The following is a 26,278-nucleotide window of genomic DNA, read 5'->3' as shown; positions in this document are numbered from 1 at the left end:
ACTTTGCCAACTGGTCTCAGTTTCTATGCTTTATAGTATATTATATAAACCCCTTACATGCCCATAAACATAGTGCTATCTTGCCCAAGTAATTTCCAAGGTCTTTATAAGATAATCCCTCTAAAACTTGATCTCAAGTGTAGTGTTTGACGACCCATCCAGGCATAACAATAGCTCATTGTCTGCACACACTGCCTCAAGCCCTGTTTTAACAGACCTCACCATGGCAAAGTCGCGACAATGTTCAAGAACAAAATTCCTCGCCTCCGGCAATAAAACCGCAGGAGAGAGTGATGGGTAGCGTATGAACAAACACAAACCAAAAACCTTACCTGGGTACATCATAGGTTTCCATGAAGGGGGTGTGTTCAGTGGTGCCACTACCCTGCCGCCTATTGTTCTATACTGTGCACATACAAAACGTGGTTACAATCACTGATCTCAACTACATTTGTACAGTGAGATCAGTGTTTACGATCCATGCACTCAATTGGAGTTCGGTACGTCAATCATTCTCTGTCTGCAATGTTGCACATGCCGGTTGAATGTATCAAAGAAATATCACCACAGTTGCGCTCCAATAGGAGAGTTGCCAAGGTAGTGTGGCAGTAACATCAGGGTAATATCGTGGCAATAACCCCTCGCTGGGTAGGGTAGAATTTGGCAAAAATTACCACGGCAGCATTTTTGCGGGGACTGTTTTAACAGGCATGATGAAAAAAGATTACCTTGATGTTACCTGGATGTTGCCAAGGTAACTCTAGTTTGAAAGGCTCTGCTAAAACGGGGCTTCAGAGGCCAAACTCCTGACCGAAACACAAAGTACTCTTGGGATGTGTTCTATGGAGATGATGAACTCGAAGTCGTTTTGGAGCTGGCCCACGCCAACCCACTGCCACCTACACATCTCCCCTCCTTGGGCCAAACTGCACGATGAAGCTGCACAGTGACAAGGCCACCCCCTCGACTCACGATAGGGATGATATTAAAGCGCAACAACTCAAGGAATGCGATCCGAAAGACCTTTGCAAACACATTTTGATAGTGGGTATTGAAACGTGTTTCAAACATAGGAAAAATAATACAAGAAGCCTTGGAGGAAGAGAAGGAAATCTGGATTTGGATTTTGTATGTTACTGTATCAGCACAGGTTTATGACCATAGTACCATTATCATTGCAAAAAGGTTGAAATTTGGATCGCGATTTGGTGACATCTTTTTGAGTCATCGTTCTCGCTGTAAACAAATTTCAAACTAGGGTCGTGTTTATTGGCGAAGAGCTTACCTAAGCATGTACATGAATAATATGGTATGCTTTATACTGCGTCACAATGCCAATTTAATTGATCATGCGCAACACAGTTGGTAAAAATAGCACCTACATTTGTAGGCAAAACACATGCAGTGTACTGTGGGATTTAAAATTCCAAATATTTTGCAGTTATAGTTCACATTGTACAGATTCATGTCTTTTTGCAAAAAAAAATCACACAAATTATTGAGATTTGGGTCGCGACCCAAATCTCCCAAAATAATGCTTTATTTCTGTCCACGTTGTAAAAATGTAGAAATTGGAGTTGCAATTCTTGTCGCAACCCAAAATAATGCATTATTTTGAATGCAATGAGAATGGTACTCATGTGACATGGAGCATATGTGTCAATGGGACATGGATGTACAAGTAAAAGTTGTCTTAGTTCTTAAACGATGCAAAATCACAGGGGGGGGGGGGGGGGAGGAGGGATGTCCAGGACAAAATAACCCCACCTGGCACTGGGTAAAGGGCCCACTACTTTAATACCCCTTTCATAAACTCAATAATGCGGATAATATCCGCAACATTTGGTCGTAAAATCGGAGCGGGGATAGAATAATGCGCATTATTTCGACCCTTCTATTATCCGCATAATAGCAGCATCGGGACCAGATTTTGAGTTTATGAACGCAAACCCAAATAATGCGGATAATTGCCGGGGTGCGGTCAAACGTCACCTGTCTTTCCCGCAGGAGGGACGTGTGCAGTCACCATGACGATTATCCGCCTTTTCCAGGACGGGCGCTCGTAAAAATAATGCGGATTATTTTCAGAGTTTGTGAACGCATTTTTTATTGAATTGTCCGCATTATTCTTATGCGGATAATAGGAGGATGAGTTTATGAAAGGGGTATTAGCCAGGGGTAGCCCTGGAATACAGCTGCAGGATAGCTGCTGCTGCAGGCATTTGCACTTTGGGTCTTATATCATTCGCTTTATCATGTGAGCTAGAAGACCCATGACGTGACAGTGTTTCAAATGACCGAACAGAGTAAGACAAACTAGGTCGACTGCCAAATTATGGTTATTATGCATTCCATGACATTAATCAACTGAGAACCACCAGAAAAAAATAAAAAAAAATAAAAGCAAGTTGATCTAAATACAGGCAGAGACAGAGGCTGTATGGAATCTGTGGAATTTCGAGCAAAATGAGACATATGATGAAAGATTTATGATATTTCATCTCTCATTTCACAGCCTTCTCTCGACAGCCGTTTTGTCATCTAACACGGATATCTTCCTCTACTTCACACCCAAACAACCCTTCAAGATATAACTTTTTTCCCTCTAAACTCACGAAGGATTCCACTTCCTGCATCTTCGTTTATGTCTACGAACAAAATATATCTGATGCAATTAGGCAGAATACTGTCACCGACATAAATAGAGCACAGGGAAATATTTCTGTCATGAAATCGTAAAATTCATGCCATTTCACGAACCACAAGAAATTACGAGGAGTTTCACACCCGTAATGTGACTGATACGACTCATTCACACTCTCCATGGGGCATTGAGGCAACCGACTCACGAACCATTAAATGGCTGTAATTTCCTTTTTCTATTTGTTAAGCATGATTCTATTCTCTCTTGATCCAGTGCTCCTATATCATTTCTTCATTTAAAATGACTTCCTGCCTTGGGTATCTTTCCTCTTGGAGGTAGGCAGACATCCCCCACTCTCTTCATCACTCAAAAGCTTGATTTGATCTCACATTTCACCATCTGGTAGGGTACTCTCTCCTCTCATACATAATGCATTGTAGCAAATTATTGATATGCAGGGGACAAACATTACATACATTTGCAAAGCTTCTTTTCTGCCAGTACTCATGGCATGCTAATGTTGATGTCGGCCTGATACTGTATGCTAATAATACCAATACATCCTCTGTGCATCCCTAAAGCATATGAAGACCATGGCATCCAAGCTATGCCTCCTCTGTATGTTAATGTTTTTTTCTGTAAATTTCTGTGACTACTCTTTGATTAAACAGACAATTGCGGGACAAAGGACAGTTTATGACATGTCATCCAAAATTCAGTCTGCAGGAAATGTCTTCAATTTCATGCACTTTCCTCCTGAAAGTGAACATGCAATCCACTTCTGCAACCTTTCCTTTTCCTCTTCAGTTTGATCTGCCCCCCCCCCCCCCCTCCTCCCCCTTTCTCATTGTATTGTTTCAAACAAGCTCATCTCCAAAAGTCAATCCTGGATATACTTCTCTCCATATGTCACTGTCTAGATCAATTTAAACAGACAGCCTCATCAATTGCAGTGAAATCTCTCGGAGGCAAATCTCGGGGCCTCTCCAGCCAGCTCAACATCTGACATGGGGTGCGCAGAAAGCCTTAATGATAAATCTAACCTTTTTTTTTTTCTACTCTTGGGACCCCCCACTATCTCCCTATAAAAAAAATGTAATATGGGGGTCACCTTGCTATAAGTGCAGCCAAGTTCGGGTCCTGCAATATTTATGACAAATCTATTTTCATAGACGTCACTGGCTGAACGCAAAAAGGGCACTGATGCAAATGTGTTTTTGGTAAATCCATTGTTGCAAGGCTTTTAAATATTCATTCTTCTGGCATGCATAATTCCTTTCCATGTTTCCATGATGGCCTCGTTGGGAAGGGTCCCCTCTGGAGCCAAATGACTGCTTCCAAATAATGCCCTTTTCCTTTTTAGAATCTGACCTTTCATGTTTAAAGTAACAATCACACAGAAATGTAACTAGAATATTGAAGAGTTTTTGATTTACGGATGAGGTTGCATAAAAAAAAAAAAAGGAGACAGACACAAACCAACAACACAAACCTCAGCATTCCAGAAGAGTGACATACTCCTTTTTAGCTCTCTTATACCAGATGTGTCATAAGTGCGGAGTACTGGTAGTCAGTCATGCCCCACCCACCTACTTATGTACATATCAAACGAAGGAAAGATATGTGAATATCACAATAGTTGGGATGGATGACATAGCTAGCGTGTTCGTGGCAGAATGACGAATGGGGAGAATGTCCCATGAAGGAATTTGTGGCTGTCGTGATCGGAGACTTACGGCGTTGGGATGGAAACAGCGCCTCCACGACTGGACGGAGATGACAGATACTCCTCCATTCTCCACGCTGCATCCGATCATCTTTCTTGGGTGAATGGAAACCAAACAGGATGTCTGGCTTCCTGATAGGATTCAGACACATAATACCCTAATGTAAACTGCATGGTTTTTCGCGAAAGAAAGAAATGATCCATCTTTCAATGTAAATGCAGAAAAGCGGTAAGGATGGATCGCTTGTCAGCTTTGGCGCCAAGAGTACGCTCAAAGACATTTGCATATCATTGCTGCTACTCTTGCAATGGTGAAATACCCCCTCCAAAAAATTAATCATATCTGCTAATCAAGAAATCGAATGAATGAGTGAACGAAGGGAAGTGCAGAGTGTTTTGTCTCAAAACACATCGATCAGAGATATGGTTTATGTTTTGCTGGCCAGTAGTAACATAAACTCTCCTTGAAACTTCCAGAGAAGTGAACAGAGACACAACTGATCCAGGGGATGAAGAAGCCTAGTGGTAAAGCTTTAGGCACTAGGTCTAAAGGTTGCTGGTTCAAATCCTGATAGACACAAACTGACAATCTGGTGCTGCATCGAATCAAAACTGAAACAGAAAATATAACAGGCATCATGTATTTTATCCAGGGCAGGTTGGAAGAAAACAGAAGTGAAAGGACCAATCCCACAATGCAGTGAAATTTAAGACTTCCTGCAAAGAACTTCCCGCCTTTGTGCAAAGATATGTCCTGGTGATAGGTGACTTCCTTAATGATATCACATACACACAGCTTGGTCTACTTTTCACACAATGTATAATATCCTCAGTTTCAAAAAGGGTTACCAAACTCTCCTACTCAAACTTTCAATCATGATGCCTCCTATGATATAAATGATTAATAATCACAGCAATAAGCATCACCTTTCACCATTTCATCCACCATCTTTCTCCTAGGTTCTTTATTACCTCTGCCAAGGGAGGAGGTTATGCTTTCATTACCGTTTGTTTGTTTGTTTGTTTGTCTGTGCGCAAAATAGCTCAAAAATTTGAGCACGGATTTAAATGAAACTCCAGAAAAGGTTGCGAATGACACAAGGAACAGATGATTAAATAATTGTAGTGATCCAGTAATTTTTACGGATTTTATGAAAGATTTTTGATATTTTGGCAGGTAGGATCAATGAACTTGGGAGTTCAAGCTGCACATTCTTAAGGTTTTTATACACGCACTAAAGTGCGTGCTCTAGTTTCTGTTAGGGCGAGGAGCGCCATGCAGCTGAAGGTTTATGACGTAACAAAGGCTTCTGTATTGGGAAATTGGGCAATTTTTCAGCATGCATACTAGTACGTATGGGTGGAAATCACTGATCTCTGTGGAAGAGCAAGATCATCGGTGGAAATGATCTCTGCTTGGCAAAGGTCTGTGCTCTCAGAGTGCTTTTCTAGTTCTTATTGTTTCTTTGTTCCTATGAAATAGAAATAAAAAGTATGCTTCTTTCCTTCGTCTTCTGTTCTACTTTCTTCCCATCTCTTACTTTTTTCTTCTCCTTTAGTTTCTTCTTCTGATAAATTTCCTATACTGATAAAATTTCGTCAACTGATAAATTTCCTGTGTTATCAATTCATTCCATTCCTGTTATCATGCTTGCTATGCCTGCCTGCTATTTTTAGTCTCTCTCCGTCACACACACGATACGTCTTGTCTCGGTCTATTATCCTAACAAGTGTTATTCACTCAATCGTGTTTGCTTGTAATGGAAGGCTAGATTTGACAGGACGTGAATTTGTATTTTCTTCCACATTGCCTACTACAGCAGTCACTCACTGGTAATTCATGCAGTCAGACATTGTTTGAGCACAGATATCGGGCTGACCACTTATTTCTGCCAGACCAAATACATTAGACTCCACCTTTTCCAATATTGGGAGATACGCATCTCCTACAACACTAATATGTGGGATGCCAACTTTGTGAACAACACTGCTGTATTCTGAGGGCTGGAATGGCAAATTCTTGGCAAAAAACCCCCAACAAAACATTATTTTCACCTTTTCTGCAATAGATGTGTTAAGAAATAGAAAATGGGAAAAACAGTATTTTCCATGAAACCTGCAGTATTTGTGGCATTAAAAAAAAATAACACACAGTACAAAATATTGCAAAATGAAGCACTTGGCATCTCTGCTATTATAGGTCAGCATGGACACTTGTTATTAAAGATGTGTAGAATCACACTCATGTGGCTAGGCCAGCATATTTTTGGAATAGCCTGAAACAAAAATAAGGACGGACACAGGAGCAGTAAACTGGCTTCCTCCATTTAGCAGAGGCTGCCGGTTACATAACGAATCCAGGCAGTGCACAACTAGGTCTCCACACACTGGGTCACACAACTGGGCAGAAATCATTGTCCTTATCCCAGTTTCTTCTGACAGAAAATTGGCAACACAGCTGACTTTTGGGGTGCATTTATAGCAAACTTTTCAGTGTAGAAACATAGTTCAGAAACTGTATTTTGTGGTTTAAATATTGCTATATAAATGGTACTCATGATTACAAATACAGTTTTTGAAGCATGGTTTCAAAACACACTTTTCAAGTGTAATTCAAAACGGTGTTTCACTAGAATCAAGGTTTTGAAAGCCTGATAAATGCAACCATGATTTGAAACCACAGTTTATATGACATCATAGTTTCACATGCCCCATGTGATCAATCTAATTTGCTATTAAGGGGCAAGCTGTGTATAATAGGGAGCTTTAGATTTTAGACGCACGGATGTTCAGAGGGGAAAAAAAAAATGTTCTGAGCGTGCGCAGAAGCGCGCGTCAAGTCGACTTATTTTTAGCTTGCGTCGCCTGATTTTTTCACTACGCGTACTGGGCTATTTTTACGTCCGCAAAGTTTGCAACGTAGAGAACTACTTCATGCACTGATCATATGGGGGCGCCATTTTATTTTTTATACGTTGCGTCCCAGCGTAATTTAAAGCTACTTTTCAGCATGACGCAGGGGAGAGGAGAACGTCCAGCACACTCGTCATCTCATACGTCCGTGCGTCAAAATCTAAAGCTCCCTAGTAAGATACACGATGGCACAGCCTGAGCAAGCCAGCAACACCCTTGGGATAAGCTCTTATAAACACTCCTCTGTCAAACCATGTTTCAAAACTGTGTTTCAAAATCATGTTTTCAACACGATGTTTCTTGGTACCCAAATCTCATAATGTCTTGGCCAAAGCAATTGCTTGGGATCGCCAGCCATAACAATCCAACATTTAATTATCAAATACAGACATGCAGAATAAACCCTTTACAAGTTGAAAACAGGAGCTGGAGACTTTTAAAGGTCCACAAATTGTGATGTCCCAAGGAAACAGTAACTATCAGATCTGAACAAGCTTTTGTGACAAAATGTTGCAATGCCCAGTAGAATACACTGAAATGATCAGGCCTATAATAAACCTATAATGAGACTGTGAAGTGGCCATGGGGTAGGCTTAAAGAAAGTTAAAACAAAAGGATTGGGTTATTTTTACCAAAGTAAACTTTAGTATAATTGACAAAATGTACAATTACATCAGTTTGTAGTACAAAGTTATTTGATAGTAGTATATCTCCATATTGTTCCTGGCGTAACACGGCATCTTATCTAAAAAATAATAAATTTAGGACAGCATCTTTTTTTTTTTTCTAATCTTTGTACAGTACTTGCAAAGTAAGATCACTGTTAATATCAAATAATGTTGAAACATTGTTTTGGATTACATTAAGAATTGTAATGGTCAATAACTGAAATCATTTTTTCTTTTTAAATAAAGAACTTATGGTTTATCTGAGATACAATAATCTTGCTAGGGACAATATGTCATAGTCTCCACACAGCTCTGCGTGAATCAGCGGATATCTAAAGGTTCTTGCAAAAGTACATCTACCTTCGACTGATCTATACCTTTCATAATGATGCTGGATCTACACTTGTGGCAGAGAGAGAAAAAAAAATGTGTGACTTAAAAGTGAGATCTGTAAACATAATGTTCACAAACTGCTGCATCTGAATGATCTAAGAATCATGTTTACCAAGGCCGTCCACATGACTCAAAGAAGGTCTGGTCAGTTCTAAATTTAAACCGAGAACTTCCTCCAAGGGGGGGGGGGGGGGGGGTGGAGCATCCCCCCAAATCTAATAGAGCAATAAAATTCATCTCATCTCACCCTTGCATGGTGCAGATCCACCCCGTAGAGCTCCAGGTTCTTGACGGTGTTGAGAAAGTTGAACTCGGCATCGGCAGGAAGCTGCCCGCTGTCGAGGGAGGAAATAAGATGGTGGAAGATGAAGGAGCCTAGGGGACGGAAGATCGGGGACTGCTTCACGTTGGAAAATTACTTCGTAATTAAGGAGCCCATGCCCCGTTCACACTGAAAAGCCTTCACACAATGACACTCTTTGTAATACCACCTGCATTCCACGTGCATAATAATCACCTAATTCCACAGAGACCTTGTTTGCTTTTATTAATAGATGTGAAGTACTTTTAACCTTTTTTCACTCAAATTCTTTACTCATTCATCTACAAATGTGATATCCTCATAATCAATTGCAAGTTTGACAGTTCATATAATTTTCAAGGAGTACAACTCATGTACAAACTAGACAGTAAAATAATTACATTCATTGCTCATATTTGATTCCTTCTGTTCAAATTCTATCAACAGTGAAAGAGGCGCTCATGAAGAAATGTTGACTATGAGGACTATAAGAGTGACAGAGAGGGTTGTAACGTTTGTGTTTCAGGGGGGCTTGTAAGTGCTACCCTTCCTCCACACACTTTCTCTACACTCCGTGTGTATTATATACAGTATATGGATACATCTTTCTGTGGTGTGTGACCCATGTATGAACTACACTTGCAGCCACAAATAGCAGAAAATAAACCATCTCTTGGTCTTTCTAGACAAGATGAATATCTCAAGCTTTAGACACGATACACCCCCACATGTAGCTCTGTGTGCGATGCGATGGAGTCACTTATGGAAAGCACACGGCTGGCATGTATTTTAATTTCTTTTCTTGGTTTATTCCAGAGTTTCAAGGGAACTTTGGCAGGGCAGTGCTCTTTATCGGGTCCCTTCAATTCCTTGCTTGCCCTGCTGGGCTGGAGGATCACTATAGAGTGTTTCCTTGGCTCATCTTTGCATCTATTATACACTGATAGTCAGAGTCATGTGTGTGTAGTTTTACGGGCAGCTATCACTGAAGTTTAGCTAGTCACACTGGCTAACATACATTTTCACAGCTCAAAAAGAATGTACTGAGATTTAATGCAAGACTGGCACATATTGGCCACCCTCTTTGGATGTGATGATACTGCAAATGTAGTTTATTTTGGAGCAGTCTGCAGTCATTCAGATTATTTCACTGTGATTCAGAGCTCTGAGCAGTTCCATCAAATAAATGTGCACATTTTGATCTAAAAAAAAGAAGAGTGTTAAGTCCAGGTAAACAACCACAAGCAGTGACACTCCAATAACAGTGATATTAACACTATAACTTTATGTTTACCACCATAACTTTTCTCTTTCTTTGGACACATGTAGCACTGATGATGAAAGTGTCATGGTGCAGACGATACAATAGCAAATGGGCCTTGTTGCATAAAAAGATGCAATTAACCACAAGTCAATTATCAGCCAATCAGAATTCAGTATTCACAGAGTTATGTTTGATTTTCTGACTTATGTTTGATTGCAACTCTTATACACCAGGGCCCAGGATTGGAATACACCGTGTTGAATGGAGTACTCACAAGTTTCCCTTGTGAAGATGGTGCACAGTGTCGGTGAACTCCTGTGTCTGGAATGGGACGAATTGGAAGCGACTAAGGTAGCCCTCGGGATGATCCTGGGGGTCGTAGTCTCCAAGCTCAGCTGAAGAAGAATCATAAAGAAAGGAGGAGGAAGAGGAAGAGGACAGAGATGAAGAAAAGATATTGAAATGACAGATATACAAAGGAAGAGGAAGGAAGATGAGTGTGAGAGAGACAGATATAATTGAAAGCAGAGCATGATTAGAAAGACAGGGAAAAAAGACAGACCGAGAAAAGAGAATGAATAAAATTGAGATACATGTTAATAGGGGAAGAAATACATGCAAAAATCATAATACATTGACCTACTTCAAAGTACAGTACGTCCCATAGAAGGTGTGCTCATGGGTACATTACAAAGATCACCACATAGCAAAGATTCCATGGCATTCAAAACACTCCATCAAAACATTGGTGTCATCGATTGCAAAATATATGCATCACATGGGAGGTAGTCTTCACCGTTCTTGTCTGGTCAGAATGCCAAGGGACACTAAGGACACTATTTCCAGGGAACAGACTCACCCAGTTTTTGATGACTCTTTCCCAGTAAGACACAAGGCATCCTGTGCACTAGATAATCTGCAGTATTCAGAATTCTATACGTGGAATAATAATGAGTGATTTTTTTTTCTCTTTTTTTTTTATACAGTGGGAGATACACAATGCATTCATCACCATTTTCTTCCTCTGCAAATCTCTTGCAACTCTTGTCTGTTAAAACACTCGGTGATTTTTTTTTTTCAAAGAATTCTCTTTTCTCTGTTTTATTCATTGTTTCTGCCATCTCGAACGTCTGTCTTTGTATCATAATCCTTTCTTTTTTTTTCTTGTGTATCTATAAAAATGTATCCCATATATCTGTTATGCTGTCTTCAGTCCTTCTGTCTTTCATTCCATTTCAAATTCTTCTTTCTACTGCATTCCCTTCAGGAATTTATCATATGAGAATTCTTTGCTGTAACAATAGCATTTGAGGAATTTCACTTAAAGACCCTGCAGCAAGGGAATTTAAATGGAGTGGGAAGGTTGGCTCCTGTTCAGATATTTTCGAGAATTCCTGCAAAGAATTGTGTATAGTCTGATCACTGATCTCTGTGTAAATACACACACAGTCAAAGAACCTCGGCTGGAGTTGACTTTTACCAATGAGTGTTATGCTTCAGTGCATATATCTATTCACTAGCTGGTGCTACATGTGGTTCTGACTGTACCCCGGCAGGTAGCAAATAAATCGGACCACCCTTTAATCCCCACTCTACCAAGTGTTTAATATCAAAACAGAGACACAATTACGGTATTGCAGAGAAAAAGAGTCCAAATATGCACATCTATATAAATATACAACTCCTCCTCTGCTCTCCCGATTTCTGTTCTAAGTCACCATCTATCCCGAAGTTCCTTCACCACAGACCATACAAACATTGTGTGGAGGTAAAAGTTCCTTCACCCACAGACCATACAAACATTGTGTGGAGGCCAAAAATATGTTCATATCTGATCAAGATGTACGGTCTCTGCACTTAATTACAATACGGGCTAACAGTCCCACCAACTGCATGCCGTCTTAGTGTCTCTCAACTTGCAGGATGCTACATAAGCACTTGCCCGACTGTCCAAGGCAAGTGGAAATCAAATTCAGGCAAGTGTTTTTGAACAATGAGAATGGATGCTTGCCCGAATTGGGCAAGCAAAAAGTTTTGAAGCCACTTTTTTTTTCACTTATTCCCCCAACAAACCCACCCCCCCCCCCCAATGCCATCTCTCCCTTTCCCTATCAAGGAAGTTACCTCTGGCTATCTACTCTCTCTCCATCCACCAGATTGAAAATCTAGTTCTGTCGTGATCCATCACCCGTCTCAATTTCATTTTATAGCGCTGTATATTGTTTGTTCAGTATAAGTGTTCTGCACACACATGATTCCCCTGTGTGTGGGTAGAGGGGTTGGATTTGTTTGCATGGTGTAACTTTGCACTGCTCAAAACATACAAAAAGCAGAAGTCTTTTGAGGAATCTTTGTCAAGAGATCTTCTTCTCTCACATTACATCCACATAGACTCAACATTATTTCTCTTAAAAACCTCCTCAATCTTTTCTGGAATCTATTTCCCTCCCTTCACAATTACCACTGATGCCTCTTTAAAACTCTCTTTACTATACCACTGTTTCTCCTTTTTTCATATTTTCCCACCTAATTACACATATCTCATCCCTCTTTTAAAACACGATTCAAAACGTAAAACCATAACGTTGCTGAGGTGACAAGACCTTGCATCTCAAAATTTGTTGAAAATTACTTTTTTGGATTAATGGTCAGATGATCAGTTACGTGATGTCCTGCCCAAATCCCAGCTGTCTTACCTCCAAAATGAAGCCACCATGGCATGCCAAAAGAAAGAATATGTAATTTGATGTAGTGCTTTGGCCACTATGTGAATTTACTCTCCTGAACATTTGACATTTTGTAGATACGAGGTCTTGTCGCCCAAAGCAACGATAAATGTTCACATGTACTTTAATTTTAAGAATTTTGCGAGAGCCAAGATTCACAAAATTAAAATGCACGCAAAAAGTTCTTGTTTACACTATGTGTGCATTAAATACCAGGAGCAATTTGTGAAAATTTTGTGCCGCCAAAAAAACTGTACACTCTGATTCATTAACCAATTTCATGCTGAGAAAATATCATGCTGTACAGTATCTATTCTGCGACAGGTTTCACACTTGCAGGAAAACTTGTTTGTAATCACATTTTATGTTTTTAGACTCTAGAAGGGATGTTCACACAAGTGAATAAATCTCCATGCTGACCTTCAATTGCACGACACTCCATACAACAGATATGGAACAAACTTCCTTAACTTGATAATCGGGAAAACAGCTCTTGGTACAATTATCGGAAAGAATTTGTATACCTATTCAGACCTCCCAACCTTTCTGACCGAAAAATAGGGATGTTTTGACTGAAAAGTAGGAAAGAAAGAGCAGATCCATAGGCATGTGTCGAAAAATCATGAAAATTACCTATAGTAATTACATGCACCAAACCAAGTTTCATCTGTGTGTGCTCAGACACTCAGCTTAACTTTAACCCATTGAGGAGAGTTTGATTTTGCTGCGACACACATTTCCCATAAATGCTTGCCCTGAGTATACTCGCGACTCGTCCTCAATGGGTGAAAGGTAGATAGTCCCAGTAGTGTAGAGGGCGCTGTTGATGATACTGCCGATCACCGTTAGCATTGATACGAAGATTACCGAAGTTTAGCTTTCATCAAGAGTAAAGCGCGTAGGTGTTGCTAAGTAATGTTGCCTTTGTTGTCTTCTCTGCGCATTGCGCAGTCTGTAGTAATGCCAGGGTGCGTGCATAATGTGCTTGTTATTATGACATCACAAAAGAAGTTTGCTAAAGCTGTCATCCCCCTCAGCCGAATCATGAGCCGAACTGTGATCCGACCACTGACTACAGTGAATCGGACTTCTTCGGACTCGGGAAAGTGGACCAAAGCGTAAGCGCTAAAGAGGAGTCAATAGCGTAGGTCTCTATAGGAAACTTGCGTCGTGCGCCCGCGTACGCATTTGACTAAAACACCAGGACCATGCACCTTTAACGTAACAAGCTTCTACATTAGTTTTCTGATATCCCTTCAAACCTGACCTTAGATACGTATTTAGCAAGCCCACTCAGGTGTAGCAGAGTGCCTTAGTCTACCAGTAAGGCCACTCAGGTGTAGCAGAGTGCCTTAGTCTACCAGCAAGGCCACTCAGGTGTAGCTGAGTGCCTTAGTCTACCAGCAAGCCCACTCAGGTGTAGCAGAGTGCCTTAGTCTACCAGTAAGCCCACTCAGGTGTAGCAGAGTGCCTTAGTCTACCAGTAAGCCCACTCAGGTGTAGCAGAGTGCCTTAGTCTACCAGTAAGCCCACTCAGGTGTAGCAGAGTGCCTTAGTCTACCAGTAAGCCCACTCAGGTGTAGCAGAGTGCCTTAGTCTACCAGTAAGCCCACTCAGGTGTAGCAGAGTGCCTTAGTCTACCAGTAAGCCCACTCAGGTGTAGCAGAGTGCCTTAGTCTACCAGTAAGGCCACTCAGGTGTAGCAGAGTGCCTTAGTCTACCAGTAAGCCCACTCAGGTGTAGCAGAGTGCCTTAGTCTACCAGTAAGCCCACTCAGGTGTAGCAGAGTGCCTTAGTCTACCAGTAAGCCCACTCAGGTGTAGCAGAGTGCCTTAGTCTACCAGTAAGGCCATGGTGACACGATAGGGGATTGAGAGGATTAGATTTTAATCTATTCATGGATAATTACTTTCCAGACATCTGAACCAACAAGAAAGCAGTCAAGTGTACATACCAATCAAGGAATCAAACACAGTATTGACAAATTAACTATGTATATTTTACAAGCCAAACTTTTTGAACTGCAAATAAATACCTGTAATTTGAGCAATAGCAGATTAGAAAACACTTTCACACTTTAAATAGAATGGCAAGACATGACTTCAGTATTACATAAATGTTCTCAGGATACCTGATTTAAATTCACTTTCTGACTTTCAAAGAGTTACTCTGCCAGCATGTAATGTGTTTCTAAACACGTTTACAAACAGGTTTTTCTGTCGATATGAAAGGGCTCTAATTCTACACTCATACTGGGTTTTTGAGTTCAGTAAAGGGGCCAGATCGATACATTGACTGTAAATCTGTCTGGCAAGGCTTCAGTGAAATAGGAGTCAGTGGGCTCCATTTGAAAAACATTTAGAGGTGTCAGGGCGGGGCTGTTCCCACTGTACTCCAATACATGTCACAGGCAAAATACAGGTCTCTGAGGCAGTAGCAGTCTCATGTGGCAAATCTATGCCATAAATTGGTAAAAAGGAAAAAAAAATGATACCAGGGTACATTAGGCTAATTCAGGTTTACATGTATCTTCTTCTGATGCATTTTTTTCCCCCTAATACACGTTTTCTACACTTTCAGCTCTTGAACATACATGTAGTGGTCTGAAATGTACAGCGAGGAGGTTCACCTGTATTTCAAGTACAGCTCTCCCCCATTTCTCTCTCTCTCTCTCTCTCCTCTGCTCTCTCATGCATGCACACACACACACACACACACACACACATGCTTACACAATTACTCCCACTCACACACACACACACATGATTGCATACATGCACACATACATACATGCTTAAATACATACATACATATATGGGTATGTATATGCGCTTGCATACATCCTGTATGCAGAATATGTCTTGACCTAATTCTAGAACCGCACACCATTAGCTTCATCACTTCTCCATGCAATAAAAGGGGAAAAACAATGTTCTCCACATTAAGATAAAAATGCTTGGGGCAAGGCTGCTGTTACCATGGTTACATCAAAAAGACAAGATAAGTTGCTGATCATTGTCTCTCATAACTCGTATAACAATTACACAGCGGATACAATGTAGGAGAAATACTGGGCCTATTTTTCCGGACTGTCTGGGCTGAAGGTTACAACAGAGTCTGATGATCACATCTCAACCAGCCTTCTGTGAGGGTAATTTCACCTAAATTTAGCAACTTCGCTGTTAGACGTTCTTGATTCACTGAAGATATTTTCTTCTATTTATGGATGCAGATCTTTTCAGTCTTCTATTTAAAGATGCAGAAATCTGATCAGACAATGGTGAAAGAACAGTTTCATATTTCTTGACAGCAATTATGAATCATGTTTTGTACGTTCAAATGTACAGGTCTGTGCATGAGCTGAGAGAACATAAAAAGCATTACTGTATAAATTTATGTCAATATCAACAAGAGGCGGGATTAAAAAAAAAAGCATTTCCATTTCAAGAGTCAGATTTTTAGCATCAAAATTCCACTCTGCGACCTTGGGGAGGGGGAAAATGAAGACTACCTAGAAATTAATGAGGAATAATACCAGTAAGTCCTACAGGAATACTGTATAAGCTGTTACTTTCGCGAGGGTTTAATTTTCACAAATTTCGCAAATCACAGTTAGATCGCAAATTTAACAGCACTTGGAAATGTCTCCATGCGCTAGGGTAATAGTGCATTTACGTTACTGTCGGCATCAGTTCGCGAAAACAACATCTCGCGAAAATGTCTACGACCTATTCATTCGCGAAAATATCTATACATGAAAATAACAGCGTATACAGTATCATCTCTGTCCTAAAATGATTCATACCATATTTACAATTTAGTTTATAAGCAAAAAAAGAAAGAAAGAAAAAATGAAGAAGCATCTGAGAAACCGGAATCTTTCTGCTTCTGATGGCTTAACAATTAGACAAAACTTGTATGCATGCAGTAATGAGAGCAATCTTGAAAATCTAAGACAAACTGTTCCCAAGTGATTACATTTTATACATCGTCATTTTGTATGAGATCGAGCATCTTGTATCATTCAGGATTCTGAAGACACTGAAATGTATTTGGTATCAACGTGTGTACTGTGTGTGTGTGGCGTATATCCCCAGTCCCTTGTATGTGAAATCCTGTTGGCTTGCAGTCCTGCAGTAGATCTGACCGTACCACAAACGAGCGTGTTTGCAAAGCCGGAGCAGACAATTGACTCCTGCTCTATCGGCCCAACCTGGGCTTCATCTGGGTTACCATTGATCAATAAATGTGACTCCAATCATTTAGGTCCAATAAAGTTGGCCCATTCTGGTCAGAGCATCGTCCCCGATTCCACCTCATAAATCCAATCTGGACTCATTACCCCTACCTCACAATGATTTGATCTGTCATATGAGCTCTGCTTCTCTCTCCTAACTCTCTTTTATTCACTCTCCTTTATGAATGCATCTCTTTTTTTCAAACATCCTCCATCCTTCTCATCTCCTCTTTCTCTCTCCCCTTCCATCTCCTTCTCCTCCTCCTTCCTCTCCTCCAACCCCTTTATTTCTACATGCAGCTCTTTCTTTCTATCTCTCACAATCTCCATTTTTTTCTGTGTCTGTTCTTCTGTCAGTCTCCAGACTTCCTCTATTTTTTTTTGTTTTGTTTTGGTGTTCATATTGTGCTTTATCTCTTCCTTTTCTCTCTTGGCCTCATTCTTTCAATTGTCCTCGTCAGGGTGCATGTATTTCTCCTTCCCCCAGCAATGGTAGTCTTTTCTTCTTTTTTTTTTCCTCCTCCTCCTTCTTCTTCTTTTGTTACTCTTTCCCACTCTCCTTTTCCAACCCCTCCCCTCTGACTGAATCTCCTCTATCCTGTATTGTTCTCATTCCTCTTGCCTTTCATCCCACGTTCTCTTCGTGCCCTCTCCTTCATTTTCTCTGATTAATTTTCTCTCAAATACATCTGCTTCTCCTTCTCTCCCTCCTCAATTCTTTCCTTCCTTCTTTCTATTGCTTTCCTCTTTCTCATTCTGTCTCTATCTCCCCTTCTCTTTCTCTCAATGATCCTCCCTGTCAGATGAAATTGCCAGATATTTTCAGTTATTGCTCCATGATCAGGCAGATTACTCTGTACTTTCACCTCTATCTTCACCTACCACCACCCCTCCTCTCCCCCCCTCCCCCTCCCCCCTCCCCCCTCCTCACCCCATTCCAATTTTCAAGCCCTTTCAGGATCTTCAGTACAGTATCCATTTGTGACCGACACAAAGATGACTCTGAGGGGCATTCCAGTGCAGCAGATATTGGAAGAAAGCTGATGCTAGGTTGGGTATCTTTGTTTGGAGTAATGAAGAATAGATGCAAAGTACAGAGAATGGCATTGTACAAGAAATAATGTCCATACTATCTTACTATTCCTGTTTTACCACTACAAACCCTGAATTCTATCTCACAGCCCTTTCTGTTCTGAAAGAGATGACAAATCATATTCATGGAAAACCTCTCAGTGCTTCAATTTTGTGTCTTTGTGGAAAGATTTAAACATACTAGGTGCATTCACATTGGAATTACCATGGCAACAGATACCATGGCAATTTGTTGTCACTGTTCTCATTGATAAAATACCATGGTAATACTAACAGATGCCGCAGTATTTCGGCTTTCTTGGCAGAACCATCGCTACTGGGAGGTGAGAGTAAGGTGGGTAGGGCGGGGTCTGGGAAAAATGGGTTCATTGCCCTTTTAAAATCAACATTTAATATGGAACATTATTCACAACATTCAATGCATGATCAGGAGAATCCATTGGGTAATGTGGATTGTTTCTCTCAAATGACAAGCACAAAGCCGTATGCATTATGTAAAAGTACTACAAAATTCTCAGAATTTGCCGTTGATAAAATGCATGACACCCACACATCTTGAGCGGAAATTTGATGCATGGTGGCTTGTATACCAAATGGAAAATGCCACCTTCACGCGGAATCACGACACAGTAGAAATATGTATGGCAATACAGACGTACATCGCACTTGCAAAATTCTGTGTGCTGTTTTGAATTATTACAGGCATTATGGCTGATTGTGCGACCATACACAATTTAGCATAGAAAGAAAAAGAGGTGATGTGCAAGCAGGCAGGAGATTCCGTGTACAAACACACACACCAAATTTTTGACATTAGCATGATGCTCCCAAACAAATATGAGTTGGTTAGAAAGAGAAAAAGACCAGGGAGAGAAAAATTACACATTAAAATTGCGCATCATGAGTGAAGGACTTCAGACTGTCGAGTCTGTCTTCTTCATAAGATATGAACATATTTTTGTATTTTACGGCTAGTGGGTCTTGCAAGTTGGTGTGGTTTCAGTGACATATTTTGATGAAAACAATTTGAGGCATGTTACTTAACAATGTAATTAATCTATTCATGGCCATGACTTTAAAAATCAGAACTTTCTTGGTAGATTTTGCCTCCATGTGCTCTATTTTGTTTAAAGACTGGCCTTGTTTGGTAATGGTTGTAATAGTGCTGGTGGGTGTGGTGGTGGTGGGAGGAAAAGGAGGAGTGTTAGAGAGGGGAAGATGTCGGGGGAACAGAGCCATTTATGTGCATGCGAGATGTAATGTACACAAGAATGTGCGCATTTCTCGTCCTCCCAGTACACTCAACATTTTTGTCATAACAGCTGTTTCTCTACATCACATCTCAGTCTCTTTCCCATTCTACCATTTTGATCAAGTCTTCTGCACGCTATCAGTCAAATTACTGCCGTTTCATCACCCCTATTGTCTCAAGCATGTCCGGATTTGGTGTCACCCCATAGAGAACATGCTGAATGCATGTAAGGCTGTGAGAAATAAAATATCCCTTTAAATACCTATGAAGTACTCTGGCTTGTGCCAAACACCAGGAATGCAATTCATTGCTTGCCTCTTCTTCTCCTTTTCTCTATCTGGATTGGAATTCATCACCATTGTTCATGTTGTTTCATTTGCTTGCTTCATCCTTGGCTGGGATGTGGGGTGTTACCATGGCAACAGTCCTCTCTGGTTTCCTCCTCTTCCTGGAGGATGATGGAGAGTCCTCTAGCTTTTCATCCAGGGTCCTCCACACTCCTAAAAGTCTTCAGATGCAACCTTTTACCTCACAACTCTATTTGAAGAAGTGAACTTGTCAGTTTTGTGCAATACCTTGCCAGCGAATGTGCAGGCAAATGGTGAATTCATTTTTTTTTTTCTTTCCTTACCTTTTAGGGGGAGGGGGTGATGTCTTCATATGATGGTATACGTGACAAAAATCTGTTACAGCTTCTCCGGAAAACATTTGAGATTGAAAATGTCATCCAGAACAAAAGAAATTGCCCCTAACCTGTTTCGATATTGATCAAGAATTTTATCAGAGCTAAAACACTCAAGAGCCACTTGAGGCATTGTTGCATCTTTTCTTTTGATAATCTAAGATTTGTGTAGTGTTTATGCCCCATACAAATTAAGTGCTTATGTCAAAAAACATTATTTCTTTGCATACATACATGTGCAGGATTCATAATCAGAACCAATCACCCTGTTTTGAAAAGAAAGGGGGGAAATGCAGATACTATTCATGCAATAGAGAGGTAAACCACTGTTAAAAAAATACAAAAACAAAACCTGGAAATCACTGGTACTGCTCCATTGGACATGTTTTAGAGAATACACAAGACAGTGATCATCACTTATTTGGGACTTGGAAAAACACAAACACCTGCTAATTGCTGATCGCGATAATTTGTTGACCAAACTGTGCATGCCCACAATCTATACCAAAATGGTGACCCATGCCCTTGTGTTCATGTGCTGTTGCAATGTGTGAATGAAAGATTAAAAAATCTTAAGATTTTTTGCTCCAGCATTCACACACTCGCCGCAGTGCAAAGTATCATGCTATTTCTAAAATAATCGTGACAATTCCAAAACAATCGCAAGATTTCTTGAGATATGGATCACGATGCTGATCATGCTATTTAGTGGGATGTTTATGTCCACTATAAGGTAAAAAATATCTGGATTATGATACAAATCTCAAGAGTTGTACCCCACTAATTTGTGTCAGTGTAAATCCCACTATAGTTCTGTGAATGGCATGTGAGGTAGGATGAGAACAGAGATTGCCAGTGGCAAAACACACAGCCTGCCAACCTTCCACAGAGAAATGCCAACTCTAATTAGGGTCCAAAATTAGGGACCAAATTTGATTTGAAATTTCATTCTTAATTTGATGAACCACACACTCCTGCAAAGTGGAGCTAAAATATCAAGGGTGAATGGAACTAAATTCAAATTTTACCTGCCTGTCATGCATGAGTAAATAGAGGAAACTTCTTCCATTGTTTAGGAATTATTCCCCCCCCCCCTCCCTTGGGAAAATTCTTTGAAATTAAAAAGTGACACAAAAGCTTGAGATCAACAGAAAATTCAGTGACACTAAAATCACAACTTTAAGAAAGTCTGCAAGTCATTACCTAACATATGGCAACCGATGACTTCTATTTGGGTCACATGACTTAAATATTGCTCTGCTACACTGCAAACTTGAATATCATAAAGTGAAATTTATTTCACATTTATATTCTCAATGATTTTGATCAATGCATATTGCAATCTTCATATTCTCTCTTATTCAAAAAGACAAAAGAAATTCCTTCCTTCAGTGAACCTCAGAAGAATGTTTTGTATAATAATGCAAAAATAGATGGTCTTCAGAGACTTTACTTAGATAGCCATGTGACCAAAGTGATTCTTTTGCAGTGGAAAGATTTTACATTGGACATCAATATTACTGATAGTCATTATTTTTCATTATTTCTTGTTAAATTTCTATGTGTCCTTCTGGTATAAGGTAGTTGAACTCTGAGCAAATTCATGTACGGTAAAAGTGGAAATTGTTGCGCATTTCGCGCAACCAGAAACTAGCGCAAAAATAAAAGAATGCGAATATTTTTGCATGCCATATATTCCAGTAGTTGATGTCTTGATTCCGCAGAATTAGAAACAATCAAAATGCTCAGGATATTTATTACTAACCAACAGATCACCAAAAGAGAAAGTGTTTGATGAGGCATGTGTCAATAGATCACTTTTAAATATCATTAGGAAAAAGGCAAGATCAGACTGAAGGTCAAATAATTCAATTCAATTCAATTCAATTCAATTCAATTCGATTTTATTGTCCATTTCTGGAAATTCGTTTTGTTTGCATATGTACACATTACATCGGTACATAGGCCTACATACAAAGCACACATATAACATAGATATGTATTAGAACAGAATGTATTAAAAAGAAAATAAATATTGACTGGCAAATCCCGGGAATCAGATGTAGAGGTGGAGCTAAATAGATGGATTGATTTGGTTTGCGCTAACTGGCATCAGTAATGCAAACATGCTACAAAATGACCTAAGACAGAAGAAGGTGGAAAGTTGTGATTGCAAATGTCTGGAACAGACGAGGCACCGAACAATCTAGCTCTTCTGTTTAAAACAACACTCTCTCTAGCCATCTAAATCCTCAATGAATGAATGCTCTGATTTGCCAGAGGCCTACTAAAGTCATATTGTCTCCCCCCCCTTCCCAACTATCCCCCCCCCCACACACACACACACATACATGCTAAACAGTTGCAGGTTACTGAAATATTTGGATTTTAGATGTGTGTGAAATGGATGATTTCAGACTTGCCTGTCCCTGACAATTTAAAGGGGGATAATAAAAGGGAACAATACATCAGTAGAATTCCAGAGAAGTTGCTGGTGGTGAATCCTGTTCAAACACCCCATCCCCTCGTCTTAATCAAAATTCATATCGTCTGTAACCCTAAAAATAATATGTGCAGTGCCTTTGCACTTTCCAATTCTAGCGTATCTTGAGGGTTGGATGGAGCTATGAGTCATGTGGATCAGAAAAGAGAAATGTTGGTTTAATAAGGCCATACCTAGAAGGACTTTATGTTGGCTAGGAGATTTTTATCAAATTCTGAATTATTTGATTTTGGGTGTGTGTGTATATTAGCATCCAGGTGGCCAGTGAAGCGCATACAGTATGACTGCTTAGTTTGATCAAAAGACAAAGCTTGGTTTTGGAAGACATCCAATTTCTGTATATTACCTATTTCATATTCTTTTAATAGTCATGATCATTTGTCTCTTTCTTAACCCGTTCAGGACGAGTCCCGAGAATACTTCGGCAGCAGTCTATGGGAAATGTGCGTTGTCGCAAAATCAGCCCGTCCTCAACGGGTTAATAGAACACATGCGGTGAAAAGACCATATCCCTGAGGGCAGGATTTTTACTTAATTACTTGAGATGTACACTAGCCGTATTTAGATAGGAAATCTAAAGTTCACTCAGGTCAATGTAACAGGGGAATGTCTTTCAGAAGGCTTTCTCCTTGAAAAACAAATGACCAAGAGAAGATGCAAATTTGAAGATTTTCTTCTGAGTTGCTATGACTCAAACCATTGTGGTCACCACAAAGTCTGGAAGAGAACTTAATATTGTCATTCTCAATATCATTGGCATTCTGTTAACCCGTTGACGACAAGTTGATTTTGCTTAGATACATTTCGTATAGACATCTGCTTGAGTATACACAGGACTAGTCTTCAGTAGGTTAAAGCCCGCCGTACACTACACGATTTTGCCCCGACTCACCGGTCTTGAAACCTTAAGACTAGAAGTGTGATGTCACAGTCTTGCCACTTTCTAGTCGTACGACTGGGTCTTAGCGCCAGTCGTAGAGATTTAACATGTTGAATTTCTATGACCGGTCGTAGGCTTTCAGCCATTCACAATGCAGTAAAATGCAAGTGCACACAGTGCGCACTGCACGCGCTTTACAGTCGTAAGCCCACTCGTAAGGTTCGGTCGTATAGTGTGTGGTGTCTGGTCGTACGACTGGTCTCAAGACCCAGCTTGGCTTAAGACTTTAAGACCAGTCTGATCGTGTAGTGTGCGGTGGCCTTAAGGCTTCCAATGTCATCACCTTAACCCATTGAGGATGGGCTGATTTTGCTGTAGCATGCATTTCCCATAGACACCTGCCCGAGTATACTCGGGACTCGTCTTCAATGGGTTAAAGGGATCGTATAGTTTTGGTTGAGACCTAATTTCAGGCTTCTGACAACTTTTGGTAAGATAATGAGAAACCTCTTATGAAATATGAAAGAGCATGTAATTCTATGAGGAATTCAACATTTATTTGATGGAAATTGGTTTTGAAATGGCTGAGATATCCAAAAAAGATCGATTCTAACAAAGTGTGGGACCCACACTTTATCATGATCGCTTTGTTTTACTTTGTTTTTGGATGTTTCAGTCATTCCAAACCTGATTTTCATCAAATAAACTTTGAATTCTTCTGAAAATGGCATGCTCTGTACTATATCAGGAGTGTTTTCTTGGTATCTCGCAAAAAGTTAAAAGCCCAATTCTCATCTCCACCAATACTGTACCATCCCTTTAACCTATACTGGTCTTTGTTTGGCAAGTGGTACAGGTGTCTGGAAATAACTGTTACTGAATAGAGATTAACTAATGCTCCTGATCTCTATTGCATTACCAAGGCCTTCCTGTTAGACTGAGGTACACTGCTACACCTGAGTGGGTTTGCTAACTTTACAACTATTGTCAAGTTTAGAAGGATTATCATTAATGATGAAAAAGCTTGGCCCGTTAAAGCTATCATGAAGTGTCTGGTCACTCAAAGAGTTAATCACATCTAGAGTCAATCACATACTTTGGTAAATATCACTTTGAGCCGAGTGACTGGAACATCATAATAAAGTTGCATTACTTAGAAGGTTACCACCATGATAAAATTACTGATGACTGAGGTGCAATTTGTAGATCTATTGAAAGCAACAGAAAAGTGAACACTGGCACGTTGTTATTATATACATGGTGTATTCTGTGTTTTTTCCTTTCATAAAATTGCGAGTCAGCTGTGAATATAATATAGTGTATTACTTCTGTAACATACATGCCTTGTGTCACCTCTATTGCGAAAACTTTTCTCATGAAAAGGAGAAACACTTATTTGTTTATTTGTACGGCATGAGTGTGTTTTTCGATTGTGAATTCAACCATCTTTAAAGCTGTCTTTATACATGTTTCAATTTGCAAACCGTTATACTCCAGATATAAACAGGAGTATACAGTACTTCCTACATTTGATGGATCATGTTGTATGTCTTTCTTCTCTTACGTCACACAACCACCACTTCATCACATGATATTGATCTTGTTGTACTGTTTGATACATGAACCATCAATGATAGCACTTTCTCAAGGAGGTATTAAACACATTCCTCACTACACTACTCAAGATATTTCAAAGTATGTCAACAAATGATCTCTCTCATCTGCAATGACATTGTATGTTTGTATCTTCATAAATTTAATGGTGGAAAAAAAAAAAGAAATGCATCTCACAAGGTGTTCTGTGAGTATGGCATACCATTCCCTCAATAAATCACATAGATTTACTGAATTCATCAAAATCAGCCAAAAGAAAAAAAGTCCACCCTGTTGATCTCTCTATAGAGTGCTGTATAGATCCACATTCTATTAATTTTCAAATGCAAAATGGTCCACTTCAGAAATAGTGCAATACCACATTTCATGGATCTACTCAATCTATTCTCAGTGATTTTCATATTTCTTTTAATTAGACAGAATTATGTTACTATCGCTCTAGTCTCAATCTCAGTTCAATTTTCAGTCTAATTTTGATATTCTTGATCATGCTCATCTTTTACATTCACTTATATTCTCATATATTATACATTATCATTCTTATGTGCATTGTATATACATTTTTTTTTTTATGTCGATGATTAATCTGTATGCATTTTTACACTATAAAACAGATAATTTAAGCCCTTGGGATGTTAATTATGGTTTTATGTGAAATTAACCATTGCTTGAATATGATTACATATACTATGATCTAAAAATAAGTTCCTGTTCATATGCACCTTGTCAACTACCGAGAGAAACAATGGCTCCCTCTCAAGTCCAGAAATACATTTCACTATTATAGCAGTCTCCAGAGAAATAATATCTAAGGGTGCGTTTATGCTTCCATTTTTAAGGCCAAAATCAGGCTTTTGAAACGTGATTAGTGCAAAACGCTGTTGCGTTCATGCTCATTTCGATAGAAACACTGATTCAAAACGCCGATCCAAAATGCACAAAAAGGTGCGTTTACGATCGGCGTTTCTCACTAATCACGTTTGACGGGGAAGCATGAACGCAACAGCGTTTCTAAATGCATTTAGAGTGACGTCATCTAAACACCTTTCCGGTTCACGTGAAAAAGCGCGCGCCCGGCCAGCCAGCTACCCTGGCCTGAGCAGTTTTCCCATGTACTGTGCATACGCATGTCTTTCCCAGCTGCTCTCCCAGGCCAGGCTACCGATCGCAGCGTGCGCCCCAATTTTGACCTGCCTCTGCTGATGTCACGAAGCAATCGCGAACGCTCTTTCCAAGGCTCGAAGAAAGTGAGCCTAAACAGTGCTCCCGTGAACAGCGTTTTGAATCAGCGTTTTGAATCAGCATTTCAAAACGCTGATTCTGCCTTCGCAAATTGAGCATAAACACACCCTAAGTTGCTCACAGAATGTAACCTTCAGAGTA

The 26,278-nt window shown here is 39.9% G+C and overlaps 1 protein-coding gene across 1 annotated transcript in view; it reads right to left on the bottom strand.

The window, feature by feature from the left end:
* The window catches only part of LOC140243636 (tyrosine-protein phosphatase non-receptor type 4-like), a 99,007-nt gene that overhangs the window by 37,207 nt on the left and 35,522 nt on the right, over positions 1-26,278 (bottom strand). The window contains exons 6-7 of the mRNA XM_072323300.1: positions 10,184-10,304; positions 8,592-8,679 (exon numbers count right to left, since the gene is read on the bottom strand). Coding sequence (XP_072179401.1) covers positions 8,592-8,679; positions 10,184-10,304 — 209 coding nt within the window. The remainder of the gene's footprint in view (positions 1-8,591; positions 8,680-10,183; positions 10,305-26,278) is intronic.

Source organism: Diadema setosum, chromosome 20 (assembly GCF_964275005.1).
Source record: "Diadema setosum chromosome 20, eeDiaSeto1, whole genome shotgun sequence".
In the NCBI taxonomy this organism is placed as follows: domain Eukaryota; kingdom Metazoa; phylum Echinodermata; class Echinoidea; order Diadematoida; family Diadematidae; genus Diadema; species Diadema setosum.
The sequence above is the reverse complement of the archived record's forward strand: the minus strand, read 5'-3'. Positions and strand labels throughout refer to the sequence as shown.